Source organism: Cyprinodon tularosa, unplaced genomic scaffold (assembly GCF_016077235.1).
Source record: "Cyprinodon tularosa strain WSP-4 unplaced genomic scaffold, ASM1607723v1 ctg650, whole genome shotgun sequence".
Classification (NCBI taxonomy): Eukaryota; Metazoa; Chordata; class Actinopteri; order Cyprinodontiformes; family Cyprinodontidae; genus Cyprinodon; species Cyprinodon tularosa.
The window spans coordinates 253,275-275,122 of record NW_024039397.1 but is presented as its reverse complement, the minus strand read 5'-3'; the positions used below and the strand labels follow the sequence as shown (position 1 = coordinate 275,122).

General features: G+C 41.9%; 1 protein-coding gene across 2 annotated transcripts in view; it reads left to right on the top strand.

Annotated features, from left to right (window-relative positions):
• LOC119799160 (receptor-type tyrosine-protein phosphatase U-like) overlaps positions 1-21,848 on the top strand; it is a 123,127-nt gene that overhangs the window by 56,865 nt on the left and 44,414 nt on the right. The window contains exons 11-16 of one of the 2 annotated variants that reach the window (XM_038308954.1): positions 11,094-11,196; positions 12,462-12,741; positions 13,683-13,719; positions 17,533-17,671; positions 20,558-20,587; positions 20,952-21,112. In XM_038308954.1, coding sequence (XP_038164882.1) covers positions 11,094-11,196; positions 12,462-12,741; positions 13,683-13,719; positions 17,533-17,671; positions 20,558-20,587; positions 20,952-21,112 — 750 coding nt within the window. The remainder of the gene's footprint in view (positions 1-11,093; positions 11,197-12,461; positions 12,742-13,682; positions 13,720-17,532; positions 17,672-20,557; positions 20,588-20,951; positions 21,113-21,848) is intronic. The other variant, XM_038308955.1, reaches the window with a different exon arrangement.

The window sequence follows — 21,848 nt, the reverse complement described above, 5'->3', positions numbered from 1 at the left end:
TAGAGGCGCAGTCGGCTGGATTCACGTCGGTGCTGACATGTCTCCACTGCTCAACATCAGAGTTCTTCAAGATAGTGGAGACTCTGTTTGCCACAAATGTGCGGAAACGTGTGGTCTCATTCTGTAGATACCTGAGTACCACCGTACTGTCAGTCCAAAAAATTGACTCTGCAAGTTCCAGTTGTAGCTCTCTTCTCAGGACACCATCCATCTTAATGGCCACCGTAGCCGCGATCAACTCCATCCGTGGAATAGTAGGAGGCCTGAGAGGTGCTACTCTGGACTTGCCCATCATGAACATGCAGTGTGTCTTGTTCTCTGTGTTGCGCAGGAGAAGGTGGCTGACCGATCCATACGCATCCTCGCTCGCGTCTGCGAAGTGATGTAGTTGTGCAAATATGCAACTTCCAAATTCTTCAGGCTTAAGACATCTGGCCACTGAGAAGTGCTCCAAAGCAGGAAGACTAGTTAGCCAGTCTGTCCACTGCTTCTTCACATGCTCCGGTAAGTCTTCATCCCACCCAATTTTCAATCTGCATAGTTCTTGCAGGATAGCTTTAGCTGGCAAGACTACGGGTGACAAAATGCCTAATGGATCATAGACTGAACCGATGACTGAGAGAAGTCCTCTCCTGGTGAATGGGCGATCTCTTATGGTGATCTTGAATTTGAATGTGTCTGACTCAACACACCAGTTGACACCAAGAGCCCTTTCCAGAGGTAGTTCGTCATGATCCAGATCCAAGGTTTTCATTTCTTTTGCCAATTCAGACTTGGGAATGGAGTCAAGCACTTTCCGTCGGTTGCTCACCCATTTGGTGAGGCGAAAGCCTCCTTTAGCACAGATCTTTATCAGGTCTTGACACATGGAAACAGCTAACTCTTCTGTAGCGACGGACTTAAGGCAGTCGTCTACATAAAAGTTCTGTAGGACGGTCTGAACCACTTCAGGTCTGAACTGCCCACTCTGATCTTCCGCACACCTCCTCAAAGCGAAGCTGGCACAACTGGGTGAGGATGTGGCCCCAAATATGTGCACGGTCATCTTGTGCTCCGTCAGCGCCTGGTTGCAGTCACCGCCTTCCCACCAGAGGAACCTGAGCAGATCAGAGTCTTCTTCAGACACCTTAACTTGATGGAACATTGCTTCCACATCGGCCATGATCGCGACAGGCTCTTGTCTGAACCGTATCACGACACCAATCAGACTGCTGGTCAAGTCTGGACCCTGAAGGAGTTGGTCATTCAGGGATGTGCCTTGATAGGACGCAGCACAATCAAACACAACCCTTAGCTTCTGTTTGACAGGGTGGTATACAGCGTGGTGTGGTAAATACCATACCTTCCCTTCTTTGTGCATCTTTTCATCCTCTGAGAGTTGCACCGCATAGCCCTTCTTTAGCAGTTCTTCCATAAAGTCTGTATACTCCTGTCTGTAGATCTCGTTCCTGAGAAACTTCCGTTTTAGGTTTTGTGCGCGCTGCTCAGCAATTGGTCGATTGTTTGGCAAATGAACCGATCTGTTTTTAAGGGGTAGACATAAGGAGTAGTGACCATCAATCAGTGCAGCAGATTCCGTGACCATATCCATGAACTGGTGGTCTTCCCTGGACATCTCCACTTCTTCATGTTTTCCACTTTCTGGAAAATCCACCTTGAACTGTTGTAACCACAGGTTCTCCAAACTGCTGACTGATATGCGGTGTGCAGTTTTCCTCTTTGGCCCTCCTTTGTCTTCGTGGCAGTTTGTTTCCCTCAAAGGTCCATTCACAGTCCAGCCTAGCTTGGTCCGCACAGCATATGGCCCATTACCAACACTGCTCACCAGCTCCCACGGCTCCATAGCTCTAGGTACATTTGCTCCTATGAGCAATCCAATGTCGGATTCGATATGAGGTAAGTGTATTTCTTTAAGGTAGGTCCACCTTTCAAGATCCTTTTGTTTTGGTATGTTTTCTTTGCCCACAGGTATGGATTTCTGTGTGAAGACGTCTGGTAGATCAATGAACTCCTCACTAGACAAACTGCTGATTTCTAAGCCTGACACGACATAAGTTCGAACTGGTTTCTCTTCGTTCATGGTTCTGAGGAGTATGTCGGTCTTTCTTCCAGTGAGCTTCAACTCCTTCATCAATGCCTCTGTACAGAAAGTGGCCGAGCTTCCTGGGTCCAAGAAGGCGTATGTCTGTACCACCGCGTTTCCCTTCTTGGCTTTAACCTGAACAGGAACGATCGCCAATGTACAGTCGTCTTCCCCGGCCCCAGTCGGCCCACCACCATCGGACTCTGCAGCAATGAAGGCGCTGAGGATAGTTTGTGTCTCACAAATCTGTGTCTCCTTTTCTGTTTCAGCACCGGTGTCTTTTTTCTTGATGTGCAGCAACGTTGGATGCGTTAATGAACACACCTGACAGCTGACCTTTGCCTTGCAGAATTTACTCATGTGGCCTTGCTTTAAGCAACCAAAACAACATCCTTTTCCCTTCAGAAAGTCGATCTTCTCATTGTGCGACTTGCTTTTAAGCTTGAAGCACATGTCCAAGTTGTGTTCACCATCACAGAAGAGACACGTCTTTGTTGCACTCTTTTCTGAATTTATGTTTTCCTTTGGCTTTGTGTTTGCCTGCTGTTTTTCCAACTGTATAGCACTTGTAGTGAATGACTTCTTAATTATGCTTTTCTTCTGCTCTTTGCTATTGTTTTGCTTGGGTGGAGGTGCTTTAGCAGATGTATTATCTTTTATGTCTCCAAAGATTGGGTGCAGTGCAATTTTGGCTTGTTTGTTAATAAACTCAACCAAATCTTTAAATTTGATTCTCTTGTCAGGCTGCTCTTGCACACCAAATACAACACCTCTCCACCTTTCACGTAGCTTGTATGGAAGCTTCATAACAATAGCCTTCAAATTCGCCACATTGTCAAGCTCCTCCATGTAACTGACTTCTGTCATGGTGTTAAGGCATGCTGTCAGAAAGAGTGAGAAGGCATTCAGCCCTTCAGCATCCTCTGGCTTGATAGGCGTCCAGTTTACCACTTTGTTCATGTAGGCAACAGCAATCTTATAATCATTGCCAAAATGTTCTTTTAACAACCCCTTTGCTTTCTGGTAGCCTTCTTCTGGCTTCATATGAAGGCAGCTCTTTATTAGCTCTTTAGGCTGCCCACTAGTATATTGCTCTAAGAAATAGAGACGATCCTTAGGGCTTTCGGTGCGTGATTCTACACCATGTTCAAATGCCCGTACAAATGTGTTGTAATCTAGGGGGTCACCACTAAAAGTGGGAATATCTAATGGTGGCAGTGTCATCATTTTTTGTTGCTTCACCATCAACTCGGTTATTGTATTCTGACGAGTCATAACACTGCAGAGTGTTTCAACTGTATGGTTATCTGCTACAGTTGTAGCTTTAGGCTGCCATTTGCCAGTAAGCTGAGGCTGCTGTGCACCAATAGGTAGAATCTGCTGTGCAGCAATAGGCTGAGGCTGCAGTGGCATGAAATAACCATGAGTACTGTTATTGTCAGTGACTAGATTTCGACTTACAGGCAGTTGAATAAGTCCTGACTCAAGTGTCATTGAACGGCGTGATGAATGACGTGATGAATGGCTCATTTGAGAAGAACATTCATTTTCATAATTTTTCAACACTTGTAATTTTGCGTCTGAAGCTGCAATGAGCGTTTGCAAATCCAATTGTTCCTTTTTTGCCTTTATTTCAGCTTCCTGGCGTTTTAATTCCTGTTTTTGCTGCAAAGCTATTGCCTCTGCCTGCAATGCAGCTTTCTCCATCTCTGCTTTAAGTCTAAGCTTTGAGGAAGTGGTCGACAGCCTACTTCCAAATACTGTCTCTTGTGATTTACTCCTCTTACTCGAGGCAACAGATACAGCGGATGCACTGTCCGAAGGGTTAATTTCGGCGTCACAGCGTCTAGCTTGTTCAGCGCGAGCCGCTACTATTTTAATCCACATTTCCACGTGATCAATGAAGCCCTGCATTTGCTTCGCATTGGGAATAAACCACGAGTTTTGATCCCTCTCAAACTCTTCCTCATCCATGAATTGTTGCAGACAGTCATTTATCTTACACAACTCTCCAAATGAATCTTGAAAACCCACACGTAATTTCTTTTTAACTGCATCCACGTTATTGTCGAATTCCATTAGTGTTTCAATCTGTTTAAGTTGGCTAGTTAAGTGTCCTAGCTTAGCTTTTCTTGACTGTCTTAAGCGATGTAGCTTATCTTCATAGGCTTTCTCAGTCATTTTAGATTCTCTTTTTCCACTAGTTAATTGTTCAGTAACTTCTTCCATAATGGCAGCTTCCGTAATATCCAAACAAATTGCAGCTTACCAGAATGATCATCCACTCTTCCTGTGGTTAGTTACCTTACATCCATGTGTTTGTGGTAAAAGTCCGACCTTGATAATCGTTGTCCACGGTTTCCAAAGTTTCCTTAGTCCTTTTCAACGCGAAACAGAGCCAAGGTTTTCTGACAAATGTAGGGTAAATCCAAGAGTTTCAATTAAATCCATGTTAGGTTGGAGTTTTGTGGCTGACGCGTGTTCCAGGATCCAAAAAAAAAACAATAGCCTCCACTGACGTCACGTTTTGCCTTTTTTATTTTAAAACAAAGGCGATAACAAAAAAAAAACGAACGTGTACAAAAATATACCTCTTAAACTTTCACAAAACTAAAATCTGAGGTTCCACAGAGTAATAATATATGCATGGCTCAAGCAAAACACGGTCAGAAAACTGTGAGCCACCAACCTTCCTCCTCCCGTGTCTGTTACCTTACTGCCCACCTGGCGCAGAAAAATGATGTCATCAAAAGGCACACTAAGCAGCGTCCTGTAAATATTTTAAATTAACATTTTTTAACTTGTATGCATTTTTAAATCAAATTATTATTGTCACTCATTAATGTAAATGAAATATCAAATTCTCATAATACAAATAATTTCAAACTATACATAAAACAGGCATATGGCGCCTACAGTGACAATTCAGCTGGTATTATAGCCTCCAAAAAGTCATGCAGAATGTCAGGTGGGAAACTATCCAACACATTGAAGTGCATCAGTTTTCACTTAATGGACACACTCTTTTGACACCATGATGTCTGGCCGTGGTAGGGTCACGCATAACCTCTTGCACATATAAATCATGGTTCTCTCTTGTCCTTGGCTGGTGTAGACCTTATTGGACCACTTTATCCTGCATTTCATCTCATCTACACAGACAAAAAAACCGACAAAAGTGATCTGCTGCAAAACTCTCCTGGAATCCTGCCAGAGAGTGAGCCCCGAAGTTGTCTGCTGTTACATACAATACAGTTCCTCTGACACTTTCAGCTGGTTGCTCTATATAAACACCATGTTCCTCAAGAGTTGCAAGATCCTGAAGGAGTGGACGAAGAGCTTCTGCATAGCCATGCTCTCTCACAGTGTTGACCTTACACAAAAGTGCTGGCTGAATGGAGCGAAGAGCAGATCGACATTTGAAAGCAAGATTAGCAAGTACTCAATACACAGCACACAGGTTGTGTTTTTTCTTAGAAGTTCCAAGTGGATTAGCCAATTCAAATTCATCGATATATAGGCCAAGAGCAATCCTGAATTCTTCCACATTCAAAAAAAAGATTTTCCTTGAAATGACAACCGTTTCTGAATGACTTGTACCCTTCTGATGAATCCATCTCACTACACAGGACCTTGTCCAAAATATCCTTATTGCTCAACAAAGCCTGCAGCATTTTCATTATGGGGACATATGCAACAGCCTTACTATCTCTGTCAAGAAGATATTGAACTGGCATTACAACTGTAAATTCTCTCTGTATGTAAGATGCTCTCCTGGCACCTGTTAATAAAGATCCCCCTTTTTGTGTACTTTAGCAGGGCATTATTTTTTGAAATAGCACCCAAAATATCACTCACAGTGGAATTATCCACATCACCACAATGTTGCCTGATAATTCTCTGGACTTCACTTTGTATTATTGGCTTGAAAGTAAATAAATCTTGTTGATCTGCTGAATTACTTATTGTATAGCACTATCAGATATGTACAAAATTGCTTGTATTTTAAGAAACAGTGAGGCCAGATTATGTTCCAAGTCTATTTCCAAGTCCTTTATGTAATCTACCGGCTCAGTCTCACCCTGAATATCATCTTGTAAAGGGGTTTCTTCATCCACTTCTGGCAGCTGAGCTGGACCTTCAATCTTTGACATTATTCCAGCTTTAAACTGTAATGTACCACTTCCGCTGTGTACTCTACTTTTATGAGCATTACATGTTGCATAAACACTGCTCTGAAAATCACAGCCTTCATATGGGCACATAACTCTTTGTTTGGCCACTGACATTTTTTCCCCTCCTCATCTTTTCTGACTCTTTTTAACCAGTTTTGTATTTGGTTAGGGTCACTGTCACTACTGTTAGCATTAGGCGCTACCTGGACCCTACAGAGGTTGCACAGGCAGTCCAACTCCTCCAGGATGGCACATCAATACGTGCCATAGCCAGAAGGTTTGCTTTGTCTCCCAGCACAATCTCAAGAGCATGGAGGAGATTCCAGGAGACAGGCAGTGACTCCAGGAGAACTGGACAGGCCGTAGAAGGTCTACAACCCATCAGCAGGACCAGTATCTGCTCCTTTGTGCAAGGAGGAGCAGGAGGAGCACTGCCAGAGCCCTACAAAATGACCTCCAGCAGGCCACTGGTGTGAATGTCTCTGACCAGACAATCAGAAGCAGACTTCACGAGGGTGGCCTGAGGGCCCGTTATCCTCTATTGGGCCCTGTGCTCACTGCCCGGCACCGTGGAGCTCGATTGACACTTGCCACTGAACATCGGAATTGGCAAGTCTGCCATTGGCGCCCTGTGCTTTTCCCAGATGGGAGCAGGTTCACGCTGAGCACATGTGACAGGCGTGAAAGGGTCTGGAGAAGCCTTGGAGAACGTTATGCTGCCTGTAACATCGTTCAGCATGACCGGTTTGGTGGTGGGTCAGTGATGGTCTGGGGAGGCATATCCATGGAGGGACGCACAGACCTATATAGGCTAGACAACGGCACCCTGACTGTCAGTAGATATCGGGATGAGATCCTTGCACCCATTGTCAGATCTATGCTCTTGCAGTGGGTCCTGGGTTCCTCCTGGTGCACGACAATGCCTGGCCTCATGTGGCGAGAGTAAGCAAGCAGCTCCTGGAGGATGAAGGAATTGATACCGTTGATTGGCCCCCACGCTCACCTGACCTCATCCAATAGAACACCTCTGGGACATTATGTTTGGATCTATCTGATGCCACCAGGTTGCCCCTCAGACTGTCCAGGAGCTCAGTGATGCCCTGGTCCAGATCTGGGAGGAGATACCCAAGAACGCCATCCGTCGTCTCATTAGGAGCATGCCCCGACATTGTCAGGCATGCATACTTGCACGTGGGGGCCATACAAATTACTGAATACCATTTTGAGTTGCTGCAATGAAATTTTTGCAAAATAGCCTGCCACATCATTTTTTTTGCGTAATTTTTGGGGAGTCTTTGAATTCAGTCCTCTGTAGGTTAATTTTCATAATTTTCATTTCCATCAAATGTAGTGGCATCCTTTTGTTCCTAACACATCACCCAGTCCATATCAGTATAAATAAATAGCATGAATTTTTTGCCCCATTGAGATTCAAAGTGTTCCTTTAATTTTTTTTGAGCAGTGTATATATATATATATTAGGGGTGGAACGGATCACAAAATCCACGGTTCGGTTCGGTTCACGGTTTCGTGGTCACGGTTTTCAGTTCGGTATATGTTTATTGTTACACCAAAAAATTAAAAAATGTATAAAAATTATAAAAATTAAAGAAACATTTTTTTAATGAAATTAATGAAAAAAAGTTAATGAATTGTAATTATTTTTAATGATTCGCGGAAACCATGGATAATTTCCGCATGTTTTGCTGCTTTGAATTTAATCATCTCGCGCATGCTCTCTACGATCTCCAAGGAACTCAGAGCGGATCGGACGGGAGCCGCAGAGGAGGCTGTAGGCTTTGCTTTATGCAGGCGGTCTGGAGCACAGCGGGGCACTGATGGAGTATGTGGGATTTCGGGGTTAGCATTAGATGTTGGTCATGTTGCTGTTAGCATAAACAAAACGTGTTGCACAATGCTTGCACACTGTTGCACTTTTATCCACAACTTTCTTTCCGCCGTCATCGTAGGTCACTCTAAATGCAAAGTGTTCCCATACAGCAGACCTATAAAGTGCTGCTGGCGCTTCTTCCAACTCCTGTTCTTTCCCACTCGCCATACCCACACAGTTCTCCACAACAACTGATTTTTTTCTGCTACACCCGGCTACGCTGCTTCGCTTCTTCTTCTTCTTCTTCTTCTTGTTTACTACTGGTGGTTGGCTTTGGTCGCAGTACCACCACCTTCTGCTCTGGAGTGTAAACGCTTCGCCTATGAAAAAACGGAGCAGCGCATGAACCGAACGCAACACACACGAATCGAACCGAGACAGTCGAACCGAACGGTTCGGACGGTTTTCATAAACCGTTCCATCCCTAATATATATATATTTATATATATGTATGTATACATATACATGTGAACAGAACATTGAATCAAACTTTGTGATTATCAAAGTGTCCACTAAGAAGTAACACTGATAACTGCTAACAATCAATTTCACACTGTGTTGTGCATATGTGGAAATGATTGGCAATTAGCAAGACAGATCAGCATACTTTATAAAGAATTCTTCAAGTGTATCCTTTTCTAAATTAAAGAACATTTTCCTCTTCAATTATTAATTAGTTAATCAAAAAGTACAACCTTACAACTAAAAAATGTTTCAAGATGAGGTCGGCTATAGGCAGCGAGCGGCTCAGCACAGCTCTTCACAAATCCATAAAATATGCCGCCTAGAACTCTACAAACTAAGCATCAATCCTGTGTCTACAACCGCCAGCCCCTGCTGGAGCTACGATCATTGAGAGTTTTTTTCTGGACTTGTAAACAAAGCCACTTTTGACTGCTTAAAAAGCTTCGGAGTGCTTCGGACAGACACGCACATAGTTACATTCATGGAGCAGACCACGCCGGAGAAAAAGTAAGAGAGGCAGCAGAAGCGGGCTAAAAGCAAAGCTAAGAAGGAATCCCCACAGACCGACACTCCCTTCAATCCTGCTCTCCAAAATCCGCTCACTGGACAACGAAATGGATCATCTCAACTCCAAGTCTCTTAAAAGAAGGAGATTAGTCATGTCAATTCATCCATACCAAATAATCCTAGAGAAGGGGACTGTGTGTCTAAATCGACAACAACTGGTGTAAAAAAGCTAGATCGGTCGCGAGCTTCTTCCCTGCAGACATCAAGTTTGTAAATATTGACTGAGGACTGTTTGAATACTCTGAATGCAACATGTTCGAAGCTGCAGAAACTTATGATAAGAAGATCAATATTGATGAGTTACCATGACTGTGTCAGCCTACTTCAACAAATGTATTGTGGAAGTCAGCAGCACAAAGAACATCACCGAGGCAGACCAACGACCCTGGTGAGGTCCAGAAACCGCTAAAAGCATGGAACTCAGCCTTCAGGTCTGGTAACAGAGAGGCACTGAGGACAGCGAGAGCCAACTTTAAACATGACACCAGGTCAGTAAAGCAGAACAACAGCTGGAAGATCCAGCATCTCTTCCACTATGCCAGCAACACCAGGAGGATTTGGCAAGGCATACAGGCGATCACAGACTACAACGCACCCTCTCTCTGGGTGGACCTAGCTGATGCTAACTTGCTAAATTGACTTAACAACTTCTTTGGAAGGTTTGAGGCACTAAACAGCACTCCAGCAGTGAAAGCTGTTCCCCATCAGGGAGAAGAGGTACTCTACCTTGACATGCTGGACGTGTGAAAGACTGAGGAGAGTCAACTCTAGGAAGGCAACAGGGCCCGATAACATACCTGGGAAGGTATGTTATCAGGCTGACTCCCATCAAGATGAAGAGCTTCGAAAGGCTGGTAAAAGAACACATCGTTTCCAGTCTCCCCCCAACATTTTACCCATTCCAGTTTGCCTACTGACAGAACCAATCCACTGAGGACGCCATCTCCTCCACTCTTCACCTGAGAGTGGCACACCTGGAGGAGAAGATCACCCACGTGCAGATGCTGTTCCTGGCCTTCAGTTCAGCCTTCAACACCATCATCCTACAGCATCTGATAGGAAATGAGGAGATGTGAAAGTGTGTCCTGAATGTGGAGAAGATGAAGGAGATCATTCTCGGCTTCAGAAAGAACTGGACTAACCACACTCCAATGGTCATCAACAGCTCAGCTGTAGAGGTGGTCAGCAGCACCAAATTCCTGGGGGTGCACATCGCCGACAACCTCACCTGGGCTATGAACACCACCTCACTAGCCAAAAGGGCACAGAAGTACTTGTACCTCTTGTGGAGGTTGAGGAGAGCCCACCCGCCCCCACCCATTCTCATGATCTTCTACAGAAGCACCATAGAGAGCGTTCTGACCAGCTGCCTCACTCTGTGGTGTGGAGGCTGCAGCGCCTCAGACTGGATGAACGTGAGAAGAGTGGTGAGAACAGCAGAGGGGATCATCGGGGTTACACTCCCCTCTGTAAAAGACATTTCATCTCAGCGCTGTGTGTCCCGTGCAGGTTCGGTAACAGCTTTTTCCCTGCTGCCATAAGACTGGTGAACTAATTAAGTCAAAAATCCAGACTCTGCATCACACTGTAAACATCATACTTGCGCTACAGTGCAAATCTTTTACACAATGTGTATACTCTGTGTATACAAAATAACAAAGTTTTGTCTAAGGCACATCATGGAAATGGCACTGACAGTTGATTGATTAGCAAAATAATCATTAATTGCAACCCTAGTACACATGGTAGATTTGTGTGTAATGAAAAAAGGTGGCTCACTGTATCTTGATATACTTTTTTAAATGCTCCTGACAAAACTGGATGTTCTCTAAAATATACTGCTTGTATGCCTCTCTCTGACCTATTTATTTAATGTGTGTGTTATTCTTTCCTTTTCAATTTCTGCTCCCAGCCCCTTTATTTGACTTTGAAGACATCCCGTCTCCACTGAGCGAGTCAGAGAGTACCATCACTGTGCTGCTGCGCCCTGCCCTGGGGAGAGGAGCACCCGTCAGGTACAACAAACAAGTAATCCGTATCTATTAATGTAACATCTGCGCTGCACAGTGACCTTAAAAACTGCAGGTCTGTAGGACAATTGGAAATGATTAGTAAGGCTCAGAAAGCAGCAGACCAATCTCAAAAGCAAAATGTATAAAAAACCTAAAGGTGTCATGTGATGTTAATCAAGGTCAGTGGTGTCAACATGTTCACACATTTGCTACTTCAGTAGAAGTATAGAAACTGCAGTTTAAAAACACTCTGGTAAAAGTTGAAGTATCAGCCTGACCTCTTTACTCAAGCAAAAGTTAAAAAGTTTGTGCTCCAAAAACTACTTAAAGTATATAAGTATAAAGTAACCTAAAAAAAAAAAAAACAGCCAGAAGCTAAATTTTACCACAATTTCGAAAAAAATCTTTGAGATAGGGCTGAAGGAGGTCTTGTTGGTGTCCATCTCCCAGTACGCTCTCACCTTTCAGACATTTCCACATCTGTTTCTGAATCTGACATTGTAGCATGGCATAGACAATTCGAGTTTAAAGTTTGAAGAACACCTGCTTGCTTCTGATGATTTTCTTTGGCGTCAGCACAAATTTGACGAGTAGCTAACCAATATGTGCTTGTGTTCTACGACTCATCCAATTACACTAGTTTTCATTAGATGGGAGTGAAGCCAATGATCTGCATTGGATGGAGCACACATGATGTGAATAAATATTTATAAACCTCCAGAACATAATGTTAGCTTAGCATGAACAGACTACCAACATAAACAACCTTCTTTATCACAAAACTAGGATAAAATGTGATCTTCTATCTTATTTATACTTACAACCTCATTGTTTCTCTTCTGTGAACAGTTTCACCACAAGAAATCATTAGATTAATTCCTAGATTAATTCCAAGTTTACAGTGAGATTAATCAAGATTAAAAAAAATAATCTTTGCCCACCAGTAATGAAAAAATATATATATGTGTGTGTGTCTGTGTGTACGTGTGTGTAAATATATATATATATATATATATATATATATGTGTGTGTGTGTGTGTGTGTGTGTGTGTGTGAGTGTGTATAAATTGCAGAGTTGGTATTAGTTTTACAAAAATGTAATATATTTAACATAAAAATGCTTCTTTAGTGTGAAGTTTTGGTGTGATCATGTGTGGGGCTGTTGTACCCAATTGGAAGCTTTGTTACACATTTGTGCCTCAAATTTACACCCTTGTAAGTCCAAACTGTGATTGCAGAGAAGTTGATCTTTTACCTATTTCTCTCAGTGCCTATCAGGTGGTTGTGGTGGAAGAAGATGGCTCCCGCAAGGTTAGAAGAAGGGAGTTGGGCAACGTGGACTGTTTCCCCACTGCAAACACGTACAGCGATGCCCAGGTCAAAGGTGCACCACATTACTATACAGCTGAGCTGGCCCCTAGCAGTCTGCCCGAAGCCACACCATTCATCGTGGGAGACAATCACACCTACAATGGCTACTGGAACAGTCCTTTAGACCCTACAAAGAATTACCTCATCTACATCCAGGCTACAAGCACATTCAAAGGGGTAGGAACCATTATGATGCCAGTTAGGCCTTTAAATCCATTCCATTGTTCGCAACCTTAAATGTTGAGATTATTTCACTGGTTACAAGCCACTGGGTAGAGAGATAGAGATATCTAAATTTAAGGAGACACATGTCAGCATAACCATAGCCCTATTATTAAGCAGCATAGTGTGTGATTTGCCCATCTTTTAAGCCTGGACTTGTAAATGAATGTAGCAGCTGGCAAAAAAGATACAAATTTAGCTGAAAATAGCTGCAATCATTGTAAGAATTACCAAGCCAATATGTTCAGTATTCACTGTTACTAAAATCATTTACGAAATACCTTATTAATCTCAAAGCAAGCTTGATTGCTTAGGTAGCTAATTGGCCATTCCTGAACGAGCTGGAGTAGGTGTTTATAGCTGTAGGCAGGAAGGCTCTCCTCTAGCGGCCTGTCTGGCACCTTATCAGGAGAAGCCATTGAACGACACTCTGTTGGTGTTTAACAGTCTTCTAAATTATGATTTCCACTTACAGTAGAAAATTACTAACCATTCCAGGAAAAGGGGCTTTCTTTAAAAAATTGTCATTGTTACACATCAAGGCCAATTTAACTTTTTTAAATTATAATCTCTTAAAGAAGAGACCATTTTATCTGGATTCAAAGTCTAACAGCAGACTTTAATTCTAGGCCTCACAAGGTGAGGTGACTGAGGTTTGCAAAATGCATCTGTCATGAAATTTCAAGTATTGTCTTACCTAAGACTACTCTTGATAAAATATGATGTTATTCATCAGAGGCACTGAAAATAAGATTCAATGTTCTTGACAGACTGATTCAAATTTAGGCGGACATACTGTTATTACATATTGTACCTCATAGCATAGCTTTATTTTCTCTTATGTCATCCTGGTATCAAGGATACATGTATTCATTTACACCTGTCTTTTTCCCCAGGGAACCAGGATAAACTGCGTCCAAATTGCTCGCAAAGGTACGTCTGATATGAAACCTTTATTCTGAATTATTCTTGTATGTAGTGATTCTTGTGAAGTAGCGATAAGCACATAAAAAGAGTGGGGGCTTTCCCAAGGCAATCCATAAACTTGTGTTTGTGTGGCTGGGTGTGTGTGCTTGCGTTTTTATTACATGGTGGGGACCAATTCCATAAAACTTTGCACATCGTGGGGACCAAGTGCCAATGTCTGTTCCCCATGTTTACAAATGCTGTTTTAAATTAGGTGTTAGGATGAAGGTGAGAATTGAGTTTAGGTTAGGTTAGGATTGGGTTTGGGTAAGGGTCACATTTTCACGCTTAGGTGTAGTTTTAGGCTTAGGTGTTAAGTTTAGGACGAAGATGTAAATTGAGTTTAGGTTAGAATTAGGGTTAGGTATGAACCCGTAATGGTTAGAGTTAGGGTGACGGTTAGGCTGCAGAAATGTGTTAGAAATTAATGGAAGTCAATTGAAGGTCCACACGAGTATAGAGAAATATAAACTGTGTGGGTGAGTGTGTTTGTAAAAGAATATCCGAGAAGTGTCTCTGCTGGTAGTTTTAAGAGTCGCTCCTCTATACTTGTCATTTCCATTTAGGAATCAGGTCCAACACAGATTACTAGGGTATAAAAATGTACTCGGCAATGGCCTGGTTGAAAGATAATTCTTTATTATTTCTTTTTAAAGAATCCCTCTCTTAATGATTTAGTATTCAATTCAATTCATTTTATTTATATAGCGCCAAATTCAAAACACACGTCATCTCAAGGCACTTTACAGTTCAACCAGATCATACAGTCAAATTGATACAAAGTTTTCTATCTAAGGAAAACCAGTTGATTGCATTGACTCAAATACAATCCCTCACTCTAAGCATGCTTGTAGCGATAGTGGAGAGGAAAAACTCCCTTTTAACAGGAAGAAACCTCCAGCAGAACCAGGTTAAATGTAAGCGGCCATCTGCCGAGGCCGACTGGGGTTCAAGGAGACAGAAGCAGATATACAAAAAGCAGCTGTAAGAGGCGGCCCCGTCCAGGAAACACACAGCCAGGCAGACGAGCTCCGAGCCAGCTCCCATGTCAGAGGACGAAGAGAGCTCATCCAGAGAAACAGGACCACACTGGAAAACAGGCCAATCTCCAGGATCTATAAACAAGGGTGTTGATGGGAGCAGCACAGCTGATATTTCTTTCCAGGATGGCGTCACAGCCAAACAGGAACTGACGAGGCAAAGCTACTCTGAGGAAAAGCAGAGAGAGCAGAACGTTAGAGATTGAACTAACAGATTCTGCAGAGTGGGAGAATAGAGAGAGAATGAAGCAGAATGATGAAATGGGGTTCCCTATGTCCTCCAGCAGTCTAAGCCTATAGCAGCAGAACTATAGAGATAGCTCAGGATAACCTGAGCCACTCTAACTAGAAGCTTTATCAAAAAGGAAAGTTTTAAGCCTAGCCTTAAAAGTAGACAGGGTGTCTGCCTCACGGACTAAAACTGGTAGTTGGTTCCACAGGAGAGGAGTCTGATAACTAAAAGATCTGCCTCCCATTCTACTTTTAGAAATTCTAGGAACCACTAGTAAACCTGCAGATTGAGAGCGAAGTGCTCTGTTAGGAACATAGGGAACAATCAGATCTCTGATATCAGATGGAGCTTGGCCATTTAAGGCTTTATATGTGAGAAGGAGGATTTTAAATTCTATTCTGGATTTAACAGGAAGCCAATGAAGAGAAGCCAGGATAGGAGAGATACAGTATGATCTCTTTTTCATTTGTATTCTTTTTATTCCTAGCAAGAGGATAAGATTAAAGACAAGAAACTGGGCATGTTGTCTAATGGGCAGGCACCACTTGTTCAACATAGGTGCCTGTTAAATCAAGATGGCAGGGGCAAGGCACTGTCAATTTCACAATCAATATGGGAATTACACATGAGAAGTTGATAATGTAATCAGAGGTTGCAATGGTAATTTTATGGAGTCATATTAGATCAAACAACCTTAGGTTTAGGCTTATTGTTAGCCCTCAGAGGAGAGGGTAAACCAACGGTATTAAATTAGGTTTAGATATTAAATCCACTGACCTAAGGTTAAGGTTTCCTCCAAAACTGTCGGTGTGTGTTTTGTGTTCTGTCACACTTATCCCAAGCGGGGTCACGAGGGCTGCTGCTGCCTATCTAAAGCTGTCTACAAGCGAGAGGCGTAATTCCATAATTGCTAATTCCATCTTAACAAATACAAATGCTGTCAACTTCAGCTGATTGATACAGATTATGAAAAGTTTACTATCCAAGGAGACCTATTCATCTGCAGGTAGTCAGTGACTTTGCAGCATCGACTCTCTGCAAGGGCAAAATGCTTCATTATTGAAATAACATCATATTCATCATATATGATTAATATGTCAGATTAACTACATTTTGAAAATTATAATCTTAAGATATTGTAATGACGCCAGCAACACCAAGGTATTGTCGTCAACAAGATTCGAGTTATTATTCCTAAAGGCTACAGCTCACGCCTCTAACAACATAGCTAGAACACAGAAGCAGCTTTAGTGTTAAGGCCTGGTTATACTCTTACAGCAGTGTGTCGCAGTGAGCTTGATGCAGACATTTTCGATTTATGCTCAAAATTGAAGCGTGGTCTGCACTATACGCTGTGGGTCTAGATACGGCCGAGACGATGAGGAAGTGGGGGCGAGTTTAATCCGACAACGGAGGGACATGATGGCGAAAAATAGCAGGGATCCAAGTGGAAAAAGGGTCCCAGCGTTCTCGTGTACCTCCATCTTCTAGCTGGTCAAACTTCACGAGTTGTTTTCCGCAATTTCGGTCATAAAAACAAAACAAGCCGGCCTCCTGTCTGCAGTCAGCTACAATTTTGGAGAGGAGCAGCAGAGAGTCTGCGGAGGGGGCGGGGACGTCTTCTTGTTCACAGACGACCTGGTTTCGAAGTAGAAATCAGCCTTTAGCCTCACTCCTCTCCCACACTATTTCCGGTCTTCGAACTGCTGCTCACCCGGCTCCCCCCACATGATGTAACAGGCCAATCACATGAGAGCAGGAGTCAACAGAGTCCGGCAAAGGAAAACAAATAAAGATAAGGAACACAATACAAATAACCGTATGGACCCCAATAGAACCAAACACAGAACCGTTACAATATTAAAGGTACTTGTTTTAAACCCCATATTTCCCATATCAATATGTTTATTTTGGGTGTGTTGGGATCTGATGCAACATTAGCTTACTAATGTTATCATTTCATTCGTTGTCAGCTTAAATTTTTCATAAATTAATTATCAGGGTTATAAGTAATCAGGATGGAAATAATGATTTGAGAGGCCCACTCTGTTTGGAATTTGTTTGTTTTTATTTGGTGAGTTAAATTTCTTAACTAATTTAACTTTCCATAATTTTATGAACAATTATCCAATGAGTCTGAAATATCTTTTGGGTGAGCCCTTAGACATCAGCTTTCAAAAACATACATTAATACTGATACCAAATCAGTTTTAAGATTAATTATTTTCTTTCTTGCATGGTATCATATGTTCTTCAGTGAGCCAGGCTTTCACCCTTATGTTAGCCAAATCCATGTGCCTTTAAATCCGCAGTGTAGAAAATCCCTTACCTCTCAGTGACCTACAGAGGATGCTGCTGTTTATTCTATCTTAACCTGTTTGTTGTTAAATTAATTTTGATGGATTTGTCTGTCTAAATGTTTTATTGTTGTCTTTTCCTTATAAACTGACGTATAGTGAAGTTAACATTATTTTACCTCCTTTTATCTTGGTTTACCTTAACATTTAGCTGCCTATAAGGACTCCAAGAGAACACTAGAGGTATCCAAGCATGTTGAGGACATTGGTCCAATCCTGGGAGCCTGTGCTGGAGGTCTAATAGTCATCACTCTCCTCCTATTGGGCATCATCATCATTGTGAAAAAGAGGTGAGTATTCTCTATGACCCAAAGGCGTGAGATTGGTAACACCTTTAAGCAGCCATGGTATCAGCTCTCTTTGTACCTGTGGAGAAAGTAATCCAACATTTTCCCATTAGGCTCAAGGCTTAATTGATTAAAGCATCTAGCCATACAAGTAAATTATAACTAGAGTCAATTAGAATGATGGAGCATTAATCCCAAATTCTTAACCTATATTTTCTAAATGCATTTTTATTCAAATTTGCTTTCAAGTTTGATTTCTTCATGAGCTTATTTACACACATATTTGGTCATGATTGGAGTCGTTCAGTTCTTTCCACCTGTTAATTACCTCTGTCATCAATAACACCTGCTGTTTACTTTTCTTTGAACCTGCCATAATCCATGTAGTTCAGTTTGACTTCTAAGCAGTATCAATCTGGAAAGGCTCCTGTGGAAAGTGTTTGCAAAAGGTAGGGAAATTCAGTACGATTTTTTAGCTGATTGGATAAATCACCTAGTGGCGCCTGCCTCCTATGTCGACCATTCCAACAACCGCAACACCAGTAGCAGCTGTGATGTAACACATTGATTTGTTTCACACATAGAGGAGTTAACAAATAAATCAAAACTGGTAGAGAGGAATAAGAAAACCTATTTCCCATCCACCAAGGAACAAAATGCATTGGTTTGCTAATTTTTCAAAAAATGAATTAGAGCATATTCCAGCTGAAATAAACCGAATCACAAGAGTCACGTATGGCAGCTAATGGCTAACAAGTACATGCATGCTTGTCTTGCTTTAGCTTGCTGATTCTGGTCATCATACACATCATTGCATTTAATTAGTTCAAAATATTTCTGTATTTGATACTAATACATCTTTAGGCTTCTGGCAAGGTTTATTTTTAGGAGTTGTGAAAACACAAATATTGTGACAGTTCATTTTGCTTGTAAGCTAACTTTACTTTTTAATGTTGGTTTTTTTTGGAACACTCACCTGTGTGTGAAAACTTTCATCATGGGAAATGTAATTGCATTGCCCACTGAACTACTTGAGGCGAGCAACTGGCAGGTGCCAGAGGATGGCCTGGTAATTGGTTAGCAAGGTGTTTCTGTTGTTTTTTTGTTTTTTTTGCATCTTTTTAGTGGGGGGTTGGTAAGATTCATATCTCTTGAGGGGTGGTCTTGTTTAAAAGTTGGATATTTGATAGGGAGTGTATAAAATAGACAATGACAGATATTTAGAATTATACATATTTGATAAACACATGTTTACTCACACATTGAAGTAGAGTTTTGATCTGATGAACTTACACTTTTGACCCATTGTTTTTAAATTTCCAACTTTTTAGAACTGTGTTTAAAGCAGTACTGTGTACCTTTCTACACAACTATTTGCTTAATTTGAGATCTATTAAATTATTTTGCGTATACCAGGGGGATTTATCAATAGGCCTTACTAGACAGTTGCCTATGGCCCCAAGTTTCTGGGGGCCTCATAAAACTCAGTTTACATGTATAGTTAATGCAACTATGGCTTACCTGTGCACAATAATTATGTTTTTAAAATAAATCCTTTGGCTAAAATACCCTCAGAACGCTTATAATATTAGGAGTGCCCACCCCATTGGATCAGTCCATTTGCTGCACATGTCCAGAAAGGTCCAGACAGCAGCAAACCATTTGAAAACAAACAGTGAAGAGCAGTGTTGCCAACTTAGCGCTTTAGTCGCTATATTTAGTGACTTTTCAGACTCCTTTTTTTAATAAAAGCGCCTATCGACATATCTAGTGACTTTTTTCTGCTGCTTTAGACTTTGGCGACAGCATCTAAAAGCAGCGAACTCTGCTCTCCAGAGCAAGTAGATTGGTAACCCCGCCTCCTGCTCTCCTCTATCTTGTCTGCTGTCATGATTCATGCAGCTATTATTTCATTCAAATGAAAAATGGAGAACAGATAAGCAGATCAATTCAATTCCATCTATTTATATAGCGGCAATTCACAACACGTCATCTCAAGGTTCTTTACAGTTCACCAGATCATCCAGTCAAATTGATTAAAAGTTTTCTAAGGAAAACCAGTTGATTGCAGCGACTCATTGACTCAAAGGCAATCCCTCACACTAAGCATGCTTGTAGCGACAGTGGAGAGGAAAAACTCCCTTTTAACAGGAATAAACCTCCTGCAGAATCAGGCTCAGTGTGAACGGCAGTGTGAGATCATGGCTTGTCTACAGTTAAAAGGAGGAATGTGTTTACTTTAGCCGAGGCATGAAAAGTCAGCTGAGTATAAAACAGATAGTGGAAAACAACAACAAATGGGACCATAAAAGAGGGACAAAACCTAGAACTAATATATGTATGCCTATTCTATTAAAAGTTCTGTATCTGTATATTGGGTCTGTTTTATGTGTTGTCTTCAGAGGGCCCTATTTAGTTTTCCTAGGGCCACAAATTTCCTAAATCCGCCCCTGGTGTAAAAAGCATGTTACACTCGCTGCTTTTGGCTGATCTCAAAAACATACTAATGTCATTTTCTTGTAAATGTCTTATATCCTCCATTGTCAAAATAAAGCTCATATTTGTATACAGATTTTTAAAGTTAACCACAATGAGCCCAATCTCTATTTCAATATTGGTTGTCTGTGGAACGTTCATAAATTGACCGTAGTGCACAATGGTTATTTGTAAATTTACAATATTAGCTAATAAGGGAAATGTCAGTTTTTGCTGAGAATCTAGCTATTCCAGAAGTCTGAACACCTTTAAACTGCTTGAAATGTATTATTTGTGTTTTTGAAAATGACATTTAAAGTCTTTAAATAGCTGCTAGTTTGATGACTCATAAAAACGTTGTTTCTTTGTTGTTTTTTTCTTCCTCTTTGTTTCTCTTTTCTTCATGCTAATCAGAATGGACTTCTATTTTTACCCTTATAATCCGTAAGTTACTGCTCACTTTCTGTGCTTTAACGCCCCCATTGTCCTCTGTAGCCCAAGAGTAGCAAGGAAGAGCACTGCTTATCTCATGCTATTGTACAAACCACATTTACCTTCTCACTCCCTACCTACCTCCACTCTCTTTCTACCTCCTTTTAACTCCACAGAACAAGTATTGCCACCAATAATTGCAATCTTGTTTCATCAGATTTTAATGTTTCCTCGTCTTATACTTTATTCATCATTCCCTCACCAGCCTGCTGCTACTGGCCTTACTGATCTCTTTTGACTGCATAAACTCAATCTTCATACTCTTTTCCGCTGGCCTCTTTCTGTTACTACTCTCTGTCGTCCAATTTTTCTGCAGGAGAAAGAAGGTGGCCATAAACAAGGCAGCCCTGTCCTACATGCGGGAGAAGAGTTGCAAACTGAGCCCTTTGGATTGCCATATGACTGAGCAGAGCACCCTCCAACACCACGAGAAGATAATTCGCCCCTTAATGGACACCAAGGGCTGCATCACTCGATGTAAGAACGCAGGGAGTATATGGCCAGTGTTGAGAAATTGTCATGGAGAAAGACCCTCCGTCTTTTCTGACCTTTAAATTGGTCTGCTTCCAAAGGTCTGCAATCTGGTGCTGTGGTAATGTCATTATGTTACAAAGTTCAGACCCAAATGCAGAAAAACCAAACAGAGAGATCAGGGAAAAGGTTTAACGGGTTTTATTGAAGTGGTTAAACAGAGGGAGAAGTGTTGCTCTGAACACTGCTCAACCGGAACTGTAAAGTGAGGGGATGACAGCGGTTAGTTCAGGCTCAGTGGGGAATTTGACTCGTGAAACTTGGAGAAGAGGATTTGGTTGCAGACTCACGTTTTCAGAGAAGTTGTTGAATCCTTGACTCCTGTCTGTGTGCCGTGGTTCCAGTGTTTGTCTGATTCGGTGGAGGGCATAACAGCTTTTACCCAGAATGCGGTTGTTAGTGGGTAAACGGAGAAACTGACTGCCACTCAGATTGAACAGGTCGTAGTGGAGAATAATCCCTTTCTCAGTGAGAAGCTCAAACGATCTCTTGGGGAAAGTGGATCCAAACCTTCCGTTTGAACCCCAGCTCAGTTTGAAGCTCAGTTGATCCTTCCAGGGTGTGAAGGTCCGAGAAATCCAGTTAGCAGGACAACTTCCTGCCAAGAGGCAAAGACAAAAACAAAGTTAAACTCAGGTTGACAAAAACTCAACTTGACTAGAGTACCCTAAACTGGCAAACA